A 20,538-nucleotide genomic window follows, 5' to 3' on the forward strand; every position below is an offset into this window, starting at 1 on the left:
TGCTTCAAAGTAGTACAATGATCTTCATGATAGAGAGTCTCTTGTTTTGTCACTTTCATACACTAGTGGGAATTTTCGTTATAGAACTTGGCTTGTATATTCCAGCAATGGGCTTCCTCAAAGTGCCCTAGGTCTTCGTGAGCAAGCAAGTTGGATGCACACCCACTTAGTTTCTTTTGTTGAGCTTTCATAAATTTATAGCTCTGGTGCATCCGTTGCATGACAATCCCTACTCACTCACATTGATATCTATTGATGGGCATCTCCATAGCCCATTAATACGCCTAGTTGATGTGAGACCATCTTCCTCTTTTTTTTCTTCTCCACAACCACCATTCTATTCCACCTATAGTGCTACACTACTGGAATCAGCTACTTTGCCGTCTGCCCCGGCAGACGGCAAAGGCAAGGATGGCGGACGGCAAAGGCCTTCGCCGTCTGCCGTGGACGTCAAAAGGCTCTGGCAAAGTAGGCATCGGCAAGGAGCTTCTTTGTCATCTGCTTTTTGAAGCGGACGGCAAAGGGGCCTTTGTCATCAGCGGCGGACAGCAAAGAAAGCCGACGGCAATAAATTCGTTGTTAGTCCGTTAGGCGTCTAACAACAGCCTTTGCCGTCCGCCGCTGACGGCAAAGAGCATCAAGCCTTTGCCGTCTGCCACTGTAGGCAAACTGACCAAATGGGTCAGCTGCCAGGAAGCACAGGTGGTTGCCACGTGGCTTCTTTGCCGTCCGCCGCGGACGGCAAAGAGCCCGTTGCCGTCGGTGGCAGACGGCAAAGAGCCTGCATTGCCTCTTTTTTTTGTTTTTTCTTATACCCAACCATTTTCACAGCAAATAGATGATACATATATATTTTTCACATGGCAAGTTCACAGCAAACATATGAGATATCCAGCACATATAATTTCATCATACATGCATAGTTCCATCAACCATACATAGCAAGTTCCACATACATGCATCCAACCATACATATTACAATAGTGTCATCCTACCATACATGCATAGTTCATCGATACAAAAGAAACATAGTTCATCCAAACAAGCACTCCATCTATGCAAGCTTCCGTGAAGCGAATGAATTCTGCAAAATGGGAAATAAGAAAGTTAGAAGAAGAAGATTAGAAGAAGAAGAAGAAGAAGAAAATGAAGAAGAAGAAGAATATATGACATTTATGAGCTAATTTAGGTGAAATTGATCGTTTGTGAGCTAACCTAGGTGAAATGGATCGTTTATGAGCTAATCTAGGTAAAATGGGTCATTTTAGAGCTAACTTGGGTAAAATGCATCATTTTGGAGCTAACCTAGGTAAGATGGGTCATTTTGGAGCTAACCTAGGTAAAATGGGTCATTTTAGAGCTAACATAGGTAAAATGGATCATTTTGGAGCTAGTCTAGGTAAAATGGGTCATTTTAGAGCTAACTTGGGTAAAATTGATTATTTATGAGCTAACTAAGGTAAAATGGGTCATTTTAGTGCTAACTTGGGTAAAATGGATTGTTTATGAGCTAACTAAGCTAATTATGCTAAGTCTAGGTCATTGTGGTAAGCATATTGTAGGAAATAAGGCTAAGTCTAGGTCTTTATGCATTTGTTAAGCAAAACACTAGAGAAACTTACCATGATCATGGAGGTGTAGGAGCGGGCTGGCTCGTGCCGGTAGTTGGAGAAGGATCGTGCGATGCTTGTCTGGAGTTACGCTGCACCAAAGATCATTTCCAATGTCTCGTTAGCATGATGACACTCAAATGTCCATTCAAATTAAACTCACCGTGGTCCCAGGAGCAATCACTGGCATCGGCGAAGCGGTCTGACCGGTCTTCTCACACACAGACTGCACATTTGGTTTTGACGACTCAGTCATACTAGTTAGTAATGAGACAAAACTACATGAATGTTTTGGCTAATCTGCAGAAGAAACTTACCACAAGGAGCTCGTACATGGCCCTTGCCTGCATGTCATTCCGTGCCCTCTCCTCCTCCAACATCTTTGTCGTCCTCTCCTCCAACTCCCACTGCCTCTCCGCCGCCTCCGCCAGAAGATTCTCCGTTCTATCCCTCTCACTCTGTATAGCAGCCTGCAACACCACTCCTCGTTACCATTTGTAATCATTGATGGAAGCACACACAATGTAATGGAGAAAGATAGCTGAGTACGTATAACTAACCTTGATGGCGAGTTGGACTGGCCGTTCACGAGGCCTTATCTCAGGAGCGGAGCTCGACTGGCGCGCCTTGATCTCGGGGAGAGTGCTAGGACAACGGATAAGTCCATCTCCAATGGCTATGGTGCCATGGGACCTCCCGCCACCAGATATCATCACCAGCTCTGGATCAATGGGACCCTGGCTCGGGTTAAAGTCCTCCCCTTTCCTCGCCTTCCCCTCATCTCTATATTTCACGAGCTTGTCGTGGGAGGAGATGTTGGTGAAGTTGTTTGCATCATCGAGGTCAGATGGGGAGAATGCCTTGACTTTCTTGAAAGAGGCAGTGTGGGCCATGGCATACAGGTCATACACCTCTGGCACCTTATCCGCCTTATTGTAGCGTGCCTGAAAGAGAGAAACAAAGTAAATTAGTAATTAAAGGGCTCAATCTAGCATGATGAATGAATTGCATGAATCATGAAGCAAACCACATACCCAGTTCCGCCCGAACTGATATAAGTTGGAGCTGCCTTGATGGTGTGGCACACCTTCCATTTGGGCACGTTTGTCCTTGGCCGCGTTGTGGACGGCTAGCCATTATTTTGAGCACCACTCATTGACCAACACCTCCCAACAATCCATCCGATCCGCACACCATCTCGGAGGCGCCTAAGTTAGCAAATAGAAACTTGAGCGCTACGGCTATGAATTACTAAATGAAGGAAGTAAGTACAAGGCCTTAAGAATTACCTTCATGTACTGCTCCTTACTCAGGAACTTATCGCGGCACGCCGGCTTGGGCTTCTTAATACCTCGCAAGGCGTAGTAGTCTCGAACAACCTACACCCGAGCCTCGTGCCGTAAGTTCTGTAGTAGGCGCTTGCAGACGTTCTCGATAACATTTGCCGCCTCCTCCTCGTATCCCTCCTCACACCTGTAGAATGTCTGCAATCAAATGAGACAATATTGATTAGTACAATTAATAACTAGCTAGTTGAAGATTTTTAAATGTGTAAAGGAGAAATTACCCAGAACTTTCTGATCACCACGTCTGCCCTCGTGTCGCACAAGACACCGTCGATAATCTCACCCGGCGGGGCCGGGGCAGCCAAGTAGTGCTCCCAGCTCAATCCAAGCTCTGGAAGCCGACCCTCACCAGCAACGTGACAACCCCCGGGAAGTTTTGCCGGCAAAGCACTCCAAGGACGGAGTTGGGCCGGCGGACACTATGATGGTGGTCCCAACCCCTACAGCATGACAAGGCCAACGCATTAGATATTTGAAGAAACGTGAATGCAGAAGGTACAAAATTATTAAATGCATTTACCTCTCCTCATCAGGGAAAATCAACCACCTCTGCTCGTGGGTCGCCGGCACGGACGGGAGCCGTGTACAACCACGCTGGTAGACGGTGCCCCCCTCCTCCTCAATATCAGCCGGCTCCCCGCCATCATCAGCATGGCCACTCGGCCCCTCAGGCTCATCCGGCCAGGTACCCCATCCAGACGTGTGCTCCTCCGGGGTCTCATGGGCCGAAGGCCCGTCGACCCGAGGCTCGTGGGCCGAAGGCTCGTGGACCGGAGTCCGTGTAGCCTCCTCCTCGGACGAGTCCACCCTAGCAGTCACGTGCTCGGGTGAAACAGCTGGGGGTGGCGGCGATGAAGGTGCCCTAGCAGTCACCCTACCTCCTCTCCCGCGACCGCGACCACGTGCTCCAACTCCTCTCTTCTTCCCTCCCTTACCTCGTCCCCTGCTGGGCACCGCTGTCGACGAAGAAGGGCCCGGCGGTGTTGCCATACTGTCCAGCAACGCTCGGCGGAGAGGTGCGTGTGGAATGGAAGACCTCCCACCACGCGCCGACGAAGAAGGGGCCTCGGAGCGCTCCCGACCAGCGCCCACCATCTTTCAACACCTGCCATGACAAAGAGTAAACGAAATTAGTACACCATAAAAAAATACCGACATGAATAATAATATATGATGTTTTTCATAACAAAATCAAAAAGTATATATGATTATTAAATCTACCCAATCAACACAATTATATATGACGTTTCTCATAACAAAATTGAAAAATATATGATGTCAGGGTGTCGGGGGTAGGGGTCGGAGTGTCGTGCCGGGGTGTCGGGTGGCGTGTCGGGGTCGGGGTGCCTTGTCGGGTTCGGGGTGCTGTTTCGGGATCTGGGTGTCGGGGGTCGGGGTGTCGGGGTATTGGGGTCGGGGTGTGGTGTCATGGTGTCGGGGGTCGGGGGTCGGGGTGTCAGGGTGTTGGGGGTCGGGGTCGGGGTGTCGTGCCGGGGTGTCGGCGTGGCGTGTCGGGGTCGGGGTGCCGTGTCGGGGTCGGGGTGCTGTGTCAGGGTGTCGGGGTGTCGGGCCAGGGTGTCGGGGTGGCGTGCCGGGGTCAGGGTGTTGGGGTCGGGGTGTGGGTCGCGGTCGGGGCACGTGACAGCCTTTTCTTCTTCTCTTCTTCTCCCCTCCTCTTGCTCCCTCCTCCTCTTCTTCTCCTCTTCCTCCTCCTCCTCCTCCCTCCTCCTCCTCCTCCTCTTCTTCTTCTTCTTCTTCTTCTTCTTCTTCTTCTTCTTTCTTCTTCTTCTTTTCTTCTTCTTCTTTTCTTTCTTATTCTCCCTCCTCTTCCTCCTGCTCCTCCTCCTCCTCCTCTTCTTTCTTCTTCTTCTTCTTCTTCTTCTTCTTCTTCTTCTTCTTCTTCTTCTTCTTCTTCCTTCTTCTTCTTTTCTTTCTTCTTCTCCCTCCTCCTCTTCCTCCCTCCTCCTCCTTCTACTCTTCTTCTTCTTCTTCTGAACTAAAACTAAAACTAAAACTAATCTAAAATAAACTAAAATAAAAGTAAAAACTAAAACTAAACTAAAACTAAAACTAAAGTAAAACTAAAACTAAACTAAAAATAAAAACTAAAACTAAACTGAAACTAAAAACTAAAGTAAAACTATAACTAAAACTAGTCATTCTAGCACTAAAACTAAATTGAATCTAACACTAACAATTAAACAGCAAAAAAGAGAAAACAGCAAAAAATAACTCACCGGAGCGGCGGCGACGGAGGCGACGGTGGCGCCGGGGCTGTGAGCGGCGGCGCCGAGCCGGCAGGGAGGCGGGGGCAATGGGGCCGCGGTGGCACCGGGTGGTGGGCGGGTGGTGGGGGCGGCGGGGTGCTGGGGTGGTGGGGGCGGCGGGGCGCCGGGGTGGTGGGGGCGCCAGGGCGCCGGGGCAGTGGGGCGGTCGGGCGGCGACGTGGTGGGGCGGCGGGGCGGCGGGGTCGTGGGGCGACGAGGCGTCGGCGCGTGGGGGCGGCGGGGTGGTGGGTCGACGGGGCAAGCGGCGGCAGGTGGCGGGGGCGGCGGCGGGCAGCGGGGGCTGCTGTGGTCGTCGGGGAGGAGAGAGGGAGAGAAACAGAGAGAAGGGGCGGGGTGGGGCTCGGCCGTTAGTTAGGTCACATCTTTGCCGTCCGCCCACCCTTTGCCGTCCGCTTTGTTTCCTCTTTGCCGTCTGCTAGTAGACGGCAAAGAGGGGGGCCGTTAAGTTTTTTCCAATTAGCTCGTTTAGTGGGGCCAGCTCTCTCTTTGCCATCAGCCAACGGATGGCAAAGAATCTTTGCCGTCCGCTAGCGGACGGCAAAGAACAGGCTGATGGCAAAGACCTTCTTTGCCATCAGCCTGTTCTTTGCCGTCCGTTTTCTGTAAGCGGATGGCAAAGACCTTCTTTGCCGTCCGCCAGCGGACGGCAAAGAATAGGCAGACGACAAATAAGCTAATTCCAGTAGTGCTATGTCCATGGCTCACACTCATGTATTGCGTGAAAGTTGAAAAAGTTTGATAATACTGAAGTATGAAACAATTGCTTGGCCTGTCATCGGGGTTGTGCATGATTTGAGCATTTTGTCTGACGAAGATGGAGCATAGCCAAACTATATGATTTTGTAGGGATGAACTTTCTTTGGCCATGTTATGTTGAGAAGACACATGATTACTTTGTTAGTATGCTTGAAGTATTATTATTTTTATGTCAATATTAAACTTTTGTCTTGAATCTTTCGGATCTGAACATTCATGCCACAATAAAGAAAATTACATTGAAAATTATGTTAGGTAGCATTCCACATCAAAAATTCTGTTTTTATCATTTACCTACTCGAGGACGAGCAGGAATTAAGCTTGGGGATGCTTGATATGTCTCCAACGTATCTATAATTTTTGATTGTTCCATGCGATTATATTATCCGTTTTGGAAGTTTAATGGGCTTTAATATGCTCTTTTATATTATTTTTTGGACTAACCTATTAACCGAAGGCCCAGTGCCAGTTTCTCTTTTTTTTGCCTATTTCAGTGTTTTGCAGAAAAGGAATACCAAACGGAATCCAAAAGGAATGAAACCTTCGCGATGATCTTTCTTGGAACAAAAGCAATCCAGAAGACTTGGAGTTGAAGTCTGGAACTCCGCGAGGCGGCCACGAGGCTGGAGGGCGCGCCCCCCACCCTCGTGGGCCCCGCGAAGCTCCACCAACGTACTTCTTTCGCCTATATACACTCTTATACCCTAAAACATCAGGGAGAGCCACGAAACCACTTTTCCACCGCCGCAACCTTCTGTACCCGTGAGATCCCATCTTGGGGCCTTTTTCGGCGATCTGTCGGAAGGGGAATCGATCACGGAGGGCTTCTACATCAACACCATAGCCTCTCCGATGATGTGTGAGTAGTTTACCACAGACCTTCGGGTCCATAGTTATTAGCTAGATGGCTTCTTCTCTCTCTTTGGTTCTCAATACAAAGTTCTCCTCGATGTTCTTGGAGATCTATTCGATGTAATACTCTTTTGCGGTGTGTTTGCCGAGATCCGATGAATTGTGGATTTATGATCAAGTTTATCTATGAATAATATTTGGTTCTACTCTGAATTCTTATATGCATGATTTGATATCTTTGCAAGTCTCTTCGAATTATCGGTTTAGTTTGGCCTACTAGATTGATCTTTCTTGCAATGGGAGAAGTGCTTAGCTTTGGGTTCAATCTTGCGGTGTCATTTCCCAGTGACAGTAGGGGCAGCAAGGCACATATTGTATTGTTGCCATCGAGGATAAAAAGGTGGGGTTTGTATCATATTACTTGAGTTTATCCCTCTACATCATGTCATCTTGCTTAATGTGTTACTCTGTTCATATGAACTTAATACTCTAGATGCATGCTAGATAGCGCTCGATGTGTGGAGTAATAGTAGTAGATGCAGAATCGTTTCGATCTACTTAACACGGACGTGATGCCTATATTCATGATCATTGCCTAGATATTCTCATAACTATGCGCTTTTCTATCAATTGCTCGGCAGTAATTTGTTCACCCACCGTAATACATGCTATCTTGACAGAAGCCACTAGTGAAACCTATGGCCCCCGGGTCTATTTTACATCATATAAGTTTCCGATCTATAATTCTAGTTTCCTATTTATTTTATTTTGCAATCTTTACTTTCCAATCTACACAAAAAAATACCAAAAATATTTATCTTACTATCTTTATTAGATCTCACTTTTGCGAGTGACCGTGAAGGGATTGACAACCCCTTTATCGCGTTGGTTGCAAGGTGCTCGATTGTTTGTGCAAGCACTAGGTGACTTGCGTGTTATCTCCTACTCGATTGATACCTTGGTTCTCAAAAATTGAGGGAAATACTTACGCTACTTTGCCGCATCACCCTTTCCTCTTCAAGGGAAAACCAACGCATGCTCAAGAGGTAGCAGGGGGGCGGCCTGCCCTGGCTGCCCTCCTCACTCTCCAATAGGGCCCATGGTGGCCCATTAGTTCCCCCGAGGGGTTCCGGTAACCCCTCCGGCACTCCAGTTTTACCCGAAACTATCCGGAACACTTCCGGTGTCTGAATAACATGGTCTAATATATAAATCTTTATGTCTCGACCATTTCGAGACTCCTCGTCATGTCCGTGATCTCATCCGGGACTCCGAACAACCTTCGGTCATCAAATCACATAAACTCATAATACAAATCGTCATCAAACTTTAAGCGTGCGGACCCTACGGGTTCGAGAACTATGTAGACATGACCGAGACACATCTCCGGTCAATAACCAATAGCGGAACCTAGATGCTCATATTGGCTCCTACATATTCTACAAAGATCTTTATCTGTCAAACCGCATAACAACATACGTTGTTCCCTTTGTCATCGGTATGTTACTTGCCCGAGATTCGATCGTCGGTATCACCATACCTAGTTCAATCTTGTAACCGGCAAGTCTCTTTACTCGTTCCGTAATGCATCATCCCGCAACTAACTCATTAGTCAGATTGCTTGCAAGGCTTATAGTGATGTGCATTACCGAGAGGGCCCAGAGATACCACTCCGACAATCGGAGTGACAAATCCTAATCTCGATCTATGCCAACTCAACAAACACCATCGGAGACACATGTAGAGCATCTTTATAATCACCCAGTTGTTAAGGCATATCTCTCTAGATGTAGTTTTGGTGATTGATGACATCATGTTTGCAGACTAATCGTGTGCTTTGAGCATTTCAGAGATTCATCCTTTGGCACGAGACGATTTCTTTCCCCTCGGAGTGTTATTCAAGACGGTGTAGCTCTTTCGCTTCTATTTTGGTGAACTAGTTCCGTAGGAGTCACCGTACTATCAAGAGGGGGTCCGCATTGGTAAGGCTAGGGTGGAATAAACACGTACACATCCTTTTCACACCCTCTGAGCCTTCCCGCTTCAATGGAGAGCTCTTTCCCCTTTTCTTTGTGCTTCGTCTGGTCCCAGCGGTATTACCGCGGTGCCCAGCGGTAGTACCGCTTAGGAGTCACAGGCGGTAGTACCGCTCCGCAGCGGTAGTACCGCCGGTGGGTCCTCAGCCGTAGTACCGCTGCGGTACCAGGCTCCTACGTCGATTCGAGGGGGTCGCTTCTCGTGTCGGATTGTGCGGCACAAAGCAGCGGCAGTAGAGCGGTAGTGCCGCTCATGAGCGGTAGTACCGCCCAACCACCACGGCAGTACCGCACTAGGTCCCCTCCTGCTCTCTCTCTCTCTCCTTCCCTCCAGACTGCACGGCAGTACCGCCTGGGGGAGCGGTAGTACCGCTGAGCACAACAGTAGTACTGTTGCCTCCTGCGGTAGTACCGCCCTCTGCGGGGCTGTTTTGGGGGGTAACGGTTGGATTGTTCCCCCCACTATATAAGGGGGTCTTCTTCCCCAAAGTTGACTCACCTCTTCCCCCAAAAGCTCCATTGTTGCTCCAAGCTCCATTTTCGCCCGATCTCTCTCCCTGGCCAATCAAACTTGTTGATTTGCTCGGGATTGGTTGAGAAGGCCCCGATCTACATTTCCACCAAGAGAAATTTGATTCCCCCCACTAATCCCTAGCGGATCTTGTTACTCTTGGGTGCTTGAGCACCCTAGACGGTTGAGGTCACCGCGGAGCCATAGTCCATTGTGGTGAAGCTTCGTGGTGTCGTTGGGAGCCTCCAATTGAGTTGTGGAGATTGCCCCAACCTTGTTTGTAAAGGTCCGGTCGCTGCCTTCAAGGGCACCAATAGTGGAATCACGGCATCTCGCATTGTGTGAGGGCGTGAGGAGAATACGGTGGCCCTAGTGGCTTCTTGGGGAGCATTGTGCCTCCACACCGCTCCAACGGAGACGTACTTCCCCTCAAAAGGAAGGAACTTCGGTAACACATCCTCGTCTTCACCGGCTCCACTCTTGGTTATCTCGTCCCTTTACTTTTGCAAGCTTACTTGTGTTAATTCCCTTGCTTGGTTGTGTGCTTGTTGTTGTTGCATCATATAGGTTGCTCACCTAGTTGCATATCTAGACAACCTACTTTGATGCAAAGTTTAAATTGGTAAAGAAAAGCTAAAAATTGTTAGTTGCGTATTCACCCCCCTCTAGTCAACTATATCGATCCTTTCACCAGTTACGTTGTGACGTTTGATAGCACAGTAAGTGTTCCTCCGGTATTCGGGAGTTGCATAATCTCATAGTCATAGGAACATGTATAACCCATGAAGAAAGCAATAGTAATAAACTAAACGATCATAGTGCTAAGCTAACGGATGGGTCTTGTCCATCACATCATTCTCTAATGATGTGATCCCGTTCATCAAATGACAACACATGTCTATGGCTAGGAAACTTAACCATCTTTGATTAACAAGCTAGTCTAGTAGAGGCATACTAGGGACACTCTGTTTGTCTATGTATTCACACATGTACTAAGTTTCCGGTTAATACAATTATAGCATGAATAATAAACATTTATCATGATATAAGGAAATATAAATAACAACTTTATTATTGCCTCTAGGGCATATTTCCTTCAGTCGCGCCCTTTCACGTGCTCGGACTCGGTCTTGTAAGCCATTGCCATGGAAAGGATTTTCTTGAGCTTGGCGATCTTGAGGATCATCACGTCGAGGGACTCGAGCTCGTGGAGGACTTGCATCGTAAGAGGAGTAGTCCGAAGATTGCCGACTTGAGCGGCGGCTTGAGTGGCGCCGTCTTGATGAAAGGACGAGGAAGACGGGCGTCACACGATCATGTTGCGGAGTTCTTCTATTTGGGTGGTGAACTTGGCGTCGATGTAGTCGCGGTTCCTTGTTTCCGATTGACGAAGGTCGGAGGCGAGTTGCTCCATGCGTTCACCCAATGCTTCGCCTTCTTGATGTAGAGCTCGCTGCGCGATGAAGAAGTGGTTCTTTGTGACATAGCCGTGATCACCATCTTGCTCCTCGAAAAGCGGGTTCGCCGACAAACTTGTCCTATCCATCATAACCAAGTGGGTGAGTAGGAAAATGAGAGAACAATATCGAAGTTACCTTTTTCGAGGATTGAGGATGTAACAAGTGTCACTCAATGTAATGCCACAATAGGAGAATTGGAACCGGGTTTGTTTCTCACACCTACAAGTAAAAGGCTTATGGAGTAGCTCGGTTAGGATGGTGGCAAAAGTTTCAAGCAAATGTTAGTCAACATATCGATAAGGTTGAAGAGGTTCACAAACATGCAAGTAAAGCAAATAGATCAAACCCAAGGATAACACTAGGAACACACACACGGAAGATAGATGGGATCCGCACAACCAAGGGGTGAGCTCAAAATGTGCAACCACAGACAATGCCCTTGTTGTGCGAATGCTAGAGAGACGCTAGCTCGATTGCTCAAATGGGCAAGATACGCTTGTGCACCAACCTATGAGAGAAATGTGCCGTCTTCAATCCCAACTATGCTATGTATGCGGTGACCAAGATGATATGACTATGCAAAAAGGCTCAATTCTATTGCTTACAAGCTCTTTGTTTCTCCTCTTTTGCTTAAAAGCTTTTCTTTCTTTCTCTTTTTTTTTCACTATGCTTGATGCTCGAGCCAAGTATGATATGAGACAAGTATGTAAGATATGCACGAGAGAGACTTATGGCACTAAGATGATAACAAGATCACTACGGTGCACAATAGCGTGGCCCTGCAATTCTCAACTTGCTATTCTCGATGGGTAAGCGACGCAAAATGGCTCGGGTTATCAATGCAAAAGCAAAGGTAAGTGTCGTCAAGGTTACCGTCCTTTCTTATGGTTAGTGGTAGCAACGGTGATGATCGTTGGCAAAGATGACTCCGAGGCGACGATGAATGGCGATGATGTCGATGTCACACGTTCCTAAGTAGCCGAAACACCTTAGGAAACCGCGCAACTCAAGATCGGTCAAATGCGAAAGGTGGGTACTATGATGATGAATTTTTGGGTGTAGGCTAATGGTGGTGGTAATGATATATGTGGATGTGGGATGTCAAGAGCTTCCAAACTAGCTAAAGAACACGAAAAACGGACTTGGGAGGTGGAAGTTATGGTCAAAACGGTGTTCTTGGCGGGCTAATTTGGGGGGGGGGTGCGGGCACCCGGGGTGGTTAGCGGGAATTGGCCCGGAGGTGCGGGCACCTGGGGGTTCGGGGTGCGGGCACCCGGTGGTGGCCGATTTGGACGGAAAATTTTGGGGAAATGCAAGATTCCGTGGATTTCGTGGTGGGAAGGGTGGGGATTGTTGGGGAGGGGCTAGATCCACTTGCCAAACATCAAATCCATGGACCAAAACAACCAAATCTCACAAGATCCAACAAATTGCAAGAAAAATTTTTGGGGCTATTTTTGTGGGGATTTTTCGAATTTGGACGAAAAACAACAAAATCAAGCTAGCAAATGGGGGGATGGGACTCCAAATGTGAATCAACCTTGCTCATGATACCAAGATGTTGTAGGGTGAAACCCTAGAGGGGATCTTTTCACACTTGGAGGGGGAAAAGAGGAAGAACACTCAAGAACACAAGGAACAAATCACTCAAACAAACCCAAATATCACATCCACTAGAGTAGCATACATGAGATCTACAAGATTACAAGACCAATTCAAGGAAAATAGCACTAGGTAAGTTCTTCCCATTAGGTGAGGTCTTGATGTTGATCTTCTCCAAGAGGAGGGCTTGATAATCCAAAGGATTCTTCCCTAGATGGGGGCTTGATCTCCAAGAGGAGGGGATACAAGGAGCAAAGCTCTCTCTTTGTGTTCTAAATACTTTGCTATCCCTCTAATGAGCTAGGGGAGGTCCTTATATAGTTTAGAGACTAAATAAGAGGAGGAGGGGGGATACAAGGGTAAAAACCCAAAGAGGCACGCAGGCCCTCGGAGTGGTCTGGGCACCCGGGGGCAAACCGGCCAGGCACCCGGACCGGTCAGGGGCGCCGGCTGTAGGAGGACCGGGCACCCGGGGGTCCAAGGCCCAGGCACCCGGGGGTGGCCGCAGGTGGCTGGGTGGGGCCGGCCGGGCACCCGGGGGCGAGCTGGGCGCGGCCCAGGTGGGGGGCCGGGCACCCGGGTGGGGCTGGGGCGAGGCCCAGGCTACGGCCGGGCACCCGGGGTGTCCAGGGGGTTTGGCCCTCCCCACGTCTTCGAGTCCGGGCACCCGGGGTCCTTCCGTCCAGGTACCCGGGGTGTCCAGGAGCTTCTCTCCTTCGTTCTTCTCGACCTCTCCTTCCTTCTCTTGCTCCGTGGATGCTCGAGTCTTCGCCTTCTCCTTCTCACGATCATCTCCTTGGTATCCTAGAATGCATAACATGTCTTTATGAGGTAGAACCCAATTCTCATGTGAATCCGAGTGAAACTCGAAGAGGAGAGAATCAACCTCGTTCTCGATGGCGCGTGCACGTGCTCTTGTCATTGGTCCCCTCGGTGCTTGCGGTGGTGATGTAGTGTCCGAGGGATGCTCCGCATCATGGCGGCATTGCAGAGCGGATGTTGCGGTGTCGGCAGCTGGCAGAGTCACCGAAAAAAATGGGCGGCGGCGTCAGCGACGAAGGAGGCGGGCGAGGGTTTACTGCTGCATGGGGAGAGGCCAATGTGCCACCGACCAGTGGGCCCGAGGGAGGAGAAGGCAAGCGCGCGTCCGTCTTGTATCCGCGTCGATGCAAATCCGGCTCAAAAATGGGCCATGAATGGGTCGCACACCAACGAAAAGCGGACGCGCCCGACCCAAACAGACACCCGCGGACGAAATGGGTCGCCCCGTTGGAGTTGCTCTGAAGGATTGGGGATGTCCTCTCCGTCCCACTTCCTCGGGATTTTTCATGTGGTCACGCCTAATGCTAAGAATCTTTGGCCAGTATCCGGAGAAAATGACAAGGAATTTAGTACCTCCATTCCTATCAAAAGACAAACATGCGCTTTAAGATTCGTGTTCTGAATCTAGCGGCCAGGAGGGGGGGCGCTGGGAAATCCCCCTGGCTGACGGTTGCCAGCTAACATTTTTCCGTATTTTTATGTGATAGTACATTTTTCATATCAGGAAGATAAACATGGGTGTGTTTCCCTCGGATGATAAACAAAAGTGGAAGAAACCTGATTGGTTCTCACTCCCCAATTCCTATAAAAAACAATTCGAAGTTAGTGTCTTCAAATGTCAAAGATTGTACAAAAGAAATTTTGAAGCACGACTGTTGGATCAGATTACTGCATAACAAAGCATACTTTTATTAAAATATATATATTTATTGTGTGTCATTCATAACAGCAAATGATTGTTGTGTACTCCACAGCAGCAGTTGATTGTTGTGCTTCTATCAATGCATCTTCACTTCATTTGGACCCTTTCATGTGTTCGGATTTTAAATAATTTAATTTGTGAGCTTTAAATTTATAATATTCATGAATTGTGTGAACCTTCATTTATCAAGTTTAGATTTAGGGCCTGTTTGGTTTGCTTCCAGAAAAAGTTGCCCTGAGTCAAGCTCTTAGTATGTGTGCAAATATGCAGTTGAAATTTAATACTTAAACTAAAACTTAGAAGAATTGGCAAAGAAAATATTTTAGGGAGTTAACATTTAGGAGTTCGACTAGGAACCATTTTTTAGTAATTCCTTAAATGTAAGGAGATAAGGTTCGAGAAGCCGTTTGAGGGGCTAAATTATAGGAGATCGGCTAGAGATTTTTATTAACTCCTTAAATGTAAGGAGTTAAGGTTTGAGAAGCCCTTTGAGGGGCTAAATTACAGGGGATCGGCTAGAGATGCTCTAAGCGATGCAAATAAACATCGGATGTCCAGTTCAAGCCTAGAGACTACAAAAGGACATGATTGTACATGCCAAAACATCCAGATTCCTAATGCAATTTTCAGACTTCAACTTCAAAACATTTGCTCATATACTAGTTAACAGGAAAAAAATGGTGCCTTGAGTGGTGGCCACTGTTTTATTCTTTCCGCCGATGATACTCCCGAGTCGATGCAGAGCTTGGTGAACATGGGAAACCAGCCATGGATGCATTGGAGGTCACTGTAAGTCTGCAAGCCAACCTGCAGTGCAGGGGAACGGTCAGTTTTCAAAGTGAAGTATGATTGCTGTACGTGCAAACGGAATGAAAGAATTAGCCACTCAAGTAAAGGCATAGGGATGCAGCTAGGCAGCTAGCTGTCCCTGGCATTTGCTAGTGCAGTTGATCCACGGTTATGGCAGAGACTTTTTTTTGATAAAATAACAAAGAAAAGAGCATGTTGGAAATTTTGGTGGAGTGCAGAAGCCATAATAAGAAGAAGCATCAAGACAAGAAATTTCTGTTTGCACGAGCGAGGGAACCTGGCTTATATACATGGCGGTGACGGTTGCCTCTCTATATGACTGTCCCGCTCGGAATTAAGGCGTCCTTGATCACGGTGACAATGCCACTTTTGATGAAGTATCCATCACTCTCCCTTGAAGCTTCTTGGATATCATCAACATTGATTATCTGTAAAAGCAGCATACCAATTAGGATCTGACATTACTTACCACAATAAACATGGCATAATATTCTTTTTCAGTACTCCCTCCGATCCATACTACTTCTCGCTCACTTAGTACAACTTTGTACTAAAGTTTTACTAAGTGAGCGACAAGTGATATGGATTGGAGGGAGTAGGAAAGTAAAGAGTTTTTTAAGCAAGCATACGGTTTGCCTGAGAAATATTGCCACAGAATAATGCATTAGTATTTGGTAACATAAAGAGGACTGAAATCAGTGTTTCAGGGCACATTCTTGCAAACATCCTATCATTAACAAGAAGATGATAATGACCAAGAAAAATCTATGAGTCTATTTATGTTCAGATAGAGCCCCCTCTTGTTTTCACCCCAGAGTAATGAGTAGTTGAACAGAGCATACATGAAAATACGGGTTGACTGGCAGGAGGTAGAGATGTATATGAAGTACCTTCACATTTTCTCCGATTCGAGCATTTTTGTCGATTATTGCTTTTCTGATGTGCGCATTTTTTCCAATACCGATGGGAATGCCGCCACTTTCAGAAAGGACTTGCTTGTCATTTTCCGTCTGCACAAAAAAAAATTCACTATGTTCTCACAACGCTTTCATGGCGCTATTAGCACAGTTCTGTTTGATTATATTTCACCTCATAATAGTCTGCACCCATTAGCAGGGAATCCTCTATTACTGCGCCTTCCGATATGCACGAGCGTAGTCCAACAACAGAATGGTTGATTGTACAATGCTAGCCAAAAGGAGAAAAATAAATACAAGATAGTGAATTTTAGAAAGCCCATGTACCGAAGGATGAGAAACTAGACTTGAGGGAGGACAAGATATCCGATGGATAACATATCAGGTATTAAGGTCCTAAACATGTCGTGACCTAGAGTCTCAAGGGAAAAGGCGGCTTACATTAATGACGCAACCTTCACCGATAACACTGTCTGTCACATCAGCGTTAAGAACCTTCGAAGGAGGCAAGTATCGAGATTGTGTATAAATTGGGGCAGAACGGTCATAGAAGCTGCAAACAAGTTTTTACCAAAAGTGAGTAATAGGTAGTGAATCGAGCAAAATGCCCCTCCTAACTTTTTTCAACTGTAGAATATCTACCTAAAATCTGGTACTGGCTTCTTGGTTATTCCCAAGTTTGCATTGTAAAATGCCTCAATAGTCCCAATATCTTCCCAATAACCATCATATAAGTAAGCTTGCACCTGTCACAGATAATAGCAGCCTAAGCAAACAAAGTATATGGAATATGAACACTGGAAACAAATTGAAGTAACTACAAAGTCGATAAGTAAGTTCTCTCAAAAGATCATGAAATCTAAATTCTTGATGGACAAATATTTAAGTTCATAAACCAATGCTTTCACTTTTACTACAAAATATGAAGGAGTTTCACCTTGTTTCACAAGATAAAAGTTACAGCAGTGAAAATAATAAGAATAACATGCACTACAAGCTTCAAGAGCATAGCGTACCCTCATTCCAATTTCTGTTGCACCAGGAATAACCTCACTTCCAAAGTCATTTGCTGAAGGAAAATTGTCACGAAGAAGCCGAAGCATCGCATCTTTGCTAAAAACATAGATTCCCATGCTAGCAATATAAGGTAATTCCTTGGCCCTCTCAGAATCAAGGCCCAGTATGGTGGTGTCAACCTGCAAGATTACAGCATGTCAACTGAAAAACTAACTGCACAAGCATATATACTTTCGGCTCCTTAAGGCGTATCGTATGTTTTAAATTAGATACAGAAAGTGCTACTTAGCTGCATACCATCATTGCCTTCAACTTCTCTCCTTTTGGTTTTTCTGAAAACTCAACAATTCTCCCTTCATCGTCAATTTTCATCAGGCCAAATGCAGTTGCGCGCTCCTCGTCCATTGGCAGGGCAGCCACAGTAATATCAGCATCTGTTTCTCTGTGTGCTTGAATGAATTTTTGGTAGTCCATACGGTACAGGTGATCTCCAGCCAGAATAAGGAACTCCATAACATTGTGTTCCTCAAACAGCCATAAGTACTGTCGTACGGCATCTGCGGTACCCTGATTTGGGAAAAGGCAAGAGAACAAAAACTTGTTGGTTCAAGACTATATTAATATAAAAAGAACATAACATGTCAGGCCTCAGGGGATAACATAAGGGTGTTTGCAGCATCTATTGTTATGCATCATTGTGAACTTGATTTTTTGACTCCAAGGAAACTGCAGGACCCTCCAAGTTCATGAATGTTTCTAAAAGATAAATGATTTGTCCGAATGTTTCTAAAAGATAAATTCAACTTATTAAATGTTAACTGTCCCCTGGGACAGAAGTACAACAGGGTGTAAACTGTGAATAATGCATGAATTTCTTTTCATTAACTGATATGTTGATAGAAAAAAAAAATCTCCGCTGCTCTTCTTCTACTCTATGCAATTTAACAACATACCACAATTTATTTTTATGCATTTTTGCAACTACATTTACTTCTTATTTGAAGTTTAAAATTCTTGACCTGCTTGGTACAAAATTTGAGCCCTTACATGAACACATAGTAATAGTTCGAGATTGATACTCTAGATCTAGATGGAAGATGAATCAACCAAGGTACCTGAAACCAGTCAGGATTCTCCGGGCTCTGCTGCGCAGCGAGAACTTCGACAAAGCCATCATTCTTGTATCCACCAATGTTGTTCCCGTAGGCCCTCGAGAGGTGGCGGTTGAGCGACGCGGAGTTGAACTGCGTGAGAACATAGATCTTGGACACATTGCTGTTGAGGCAGTTGCTGACCGGGATATCTATGAGCCTGTAGTTGGCACCCAACGGCACCGCAGGCTTGGCCCTCTTCTTGGTCAGTGGGTACAGCCTTGTCCCGGCGCCACCACCGAGGATGATCCCAAGAACACTCTGCGGCGATGGATGGATCACATCAGTTGGATGTGATGCGAAAAAAATTATGTCAAAACATTCCAAATATTAACCGGATGAACTGCTGTCTCAGGTTTATGTACTTCTATCACATGATTTGATAAATTAAAATGCAAAATGTTAGCAGTACAGTCTTCAGGACTTGAGCCAGTTTATATAAACGCTTTAAATTGAAGGCATGGAGTAAATAATTCTACGCCTTCCCACATTTCATGGATCATAATCTACATACACTCTACCCCAATGCGGCAGCCGACAGGACCATCGTGAAATCAACGGAAAGGCGCGAGAAAACGAACCCCATCTGCTCATCCAAACGCGCCAAGTATGGAGTAGTAGATAAAATAAAATAAGGGAGCCGCATCGAAACCCCAACTCTGCGTGCGCACGAACCTTTTCCCGCGTAATAATCACGAAAGGGACGGCTAAAAGTCGCATAATAAAGTGTGGATGAAGGTAAATGTCAAAGAAAAGTGTTTAGGAAGGTGATCGGCGGGATCGCGCATTACCGTGCTGGCGTCCGGATCGAGGCACGTCTGGGAGTTGCGCGAGTCCGAGACGGCCCGGGGCGAGAACAGGGGCCGCGGCCTCGCCGTCACCGCCCGCACCCGCCGCCCGCCGGCCGCGCGATGAGGAGAGAATGCGGCGGGTGCCGGCGCCGGGATCGGTGCCCCGTACGTGGCGGCCGTCGCGCCCATCGCCGTCGCCATCGCCATCGGGGGCAGAGAGTGACGGGTCGAGGCGGTGGCAGCGACGGCCGAGAGAGGGCGAGGGAGTGAGGTCTGAGGTGGGGCTGGCGGCAGGACAGGCGCGCGCACACGTACACTGTTGGACGGACGCTTCTCCGTTTCAGCGGCTGTGAGAGTTTTCAGCTTCTTTTTTCCGCTTTCTTCCCGTGTCTGTGTGTGCAGCTCAGGGCATGGCTTGTCTGCATTTATGGTTGTGTTTGTCCATGTGCCGCGATGGCGTGTGCGGTCGAGATGAAGCTCGGACCAACGGCTCTGCTTGCGCACGCGTGTCTATATTTCACGTTTTCTTTTTTATGACAGGAATATTCTGCAGTGAGCATCTCTCTCAGGACAACTCTGTTTGTTTTTTTGAGGTTCAGGCCAACTCTGATGTTCTCGGCGTATGTGCCTACAACCCCTAGAAAAAGTATATTCAAATTCGAAATTAGCATTGAGATACAAAAATTGGTCATTTTTTTCTCAATGTGCACAAGGTATGCGACGGCGAGGGCGGCACAGGACCACAATCAAAGAGCGACCGCTGGAGTTGTCGTGCGTACTCATATGTCCGCACGGCCGCTGCTGCTCCTCGTCGTCGTCCAAGATGACCACCTCCTCCTTGTCTGTGGGCGTGGACGGTGGACGCCGACGGGCCCAAAGAGCGTGGGCGGCGGCGTGATGACCCACAAGAATAGAAGATCAGTCGTAGATCTTTCGATAAGTAAGAGTGTCGAACCCAACAAGGAGCAGAAGAAAATGACAAGTAGTTTTTAGCAAGGTATTCTCTGCAAGCACTGGAATTATAAGTAACGAGTAGTTTGATAGCAAGATAAATTTGTAACGAGCAAGTAACGGTAATGGTAACAAAAGTGCAGCAAGGTAGCCCAATCCTTTTGGGGCAAAGGACATGCCAAAACGATCTCTTATGATAATCAAAACGTTCTTGAGGGTACACGGGAATTTCATCTAGTCACTTTCATCATGTTGGTTTGATTTGTGTTCACTACTTTGATAATTTGATATGTGGGTGGACTGGTGCTTAGGTGTTGTTCTTACTTGAACAAATCTCCTACTTATGATTAACCCCCTCGCAAGCACCCGCAACTACGAGAAAAGTATTAAGATAATATCTAACCATAGCATTAAACTTTTTGATCCAAAATAGTCCCTTGCGAAGTAGCGCATAAACTAGGGATTAAGTTTCTGTCACTCTCGCAACCCATCATCTAATAACTACTCCACAATGCATTCCCTTAGGCCCTAACGAGGTAAGTGCCATGTAGTCGACGTTCACATGACACCACTAAGGGAATCACAACATACATACCATCAAAATATCGAACACATATCAAGTTACATGATTATTCGCAACAAGATTTCTCCCGTGACCTCAAGAACAAAAGTAACTACTCACAAATGATAATCATG

General features: G+C 46.9%; 1 protein-coding gene across 4 annotated transcripts; it reads right to left on the bottom strand.

Annotated features, from left to right (window-relative positions):
* Positions 1–14,625: 14,625 nt before the first annotated feature.
* On the bottom strand, positions 14,626–19,290 carry LOC543168 (glucose-1-phosphate adenylyltransferase small subunit 1, chloroplastic/amyloplastic). Of its 4 annotated transcripts, none has more exons than XM_044541042.1 (10): positions 18,892–19,290; positions 18,065–18,361; positions 17,247–17,516; positions 16,949–17,128; positions 16,575–16,678; positions 16,374–16,485; positions 16,105–16,203; positions 15,906–16,025; positions 15,306–15,443; positions 14,626–15,000 (listed from the first exon to the last, which is right to left on the bottom strand). In XM_044541042.1, exons 1-9 carry the CDS (start codon positions 19,096–19,098, stop codon positions 15,327–15,329), a joined length of 1,506 nt encoding a protein of 501 aa, XP_044396977.1. In that variant the 5' UTR covers positions 19,099–19,290; the 3' UTR covers positions 14,626–15,000; positions 15,306–15,326. The 4 variants fall into 4 exon arrangements, with proteins under 4 accessions (XP_044396977.1, XP_044396975.1, XP_044396976.1 ...); XM_044541040.1 differs by having other exon boundaries at positions 14,626–15,012; XM_044541041.1 differs by having other exon boundaries at positions 15,293–15,443.
* Between the last annotated feature and the right edge of the window lie 1,248 nt (positions 19,291–20,538).

Source organism: Triticum aestivum, chromosome 5D, assembly GCF_018294505.1.
Source record: "Triticum aestivum cultivar Chinese Spring chromosome 5D, IWGSC CS RefSeq v2.1, whole genome shotgun sequence".
In the NCBI taxonomy this organism is placed as follows: domain Eukaryota; kingdom Viridiplantae; phylum Streptophyta; class Magnoliopsida; order Poales; family Poaceae; genus Triticum; species Triticum aestivum.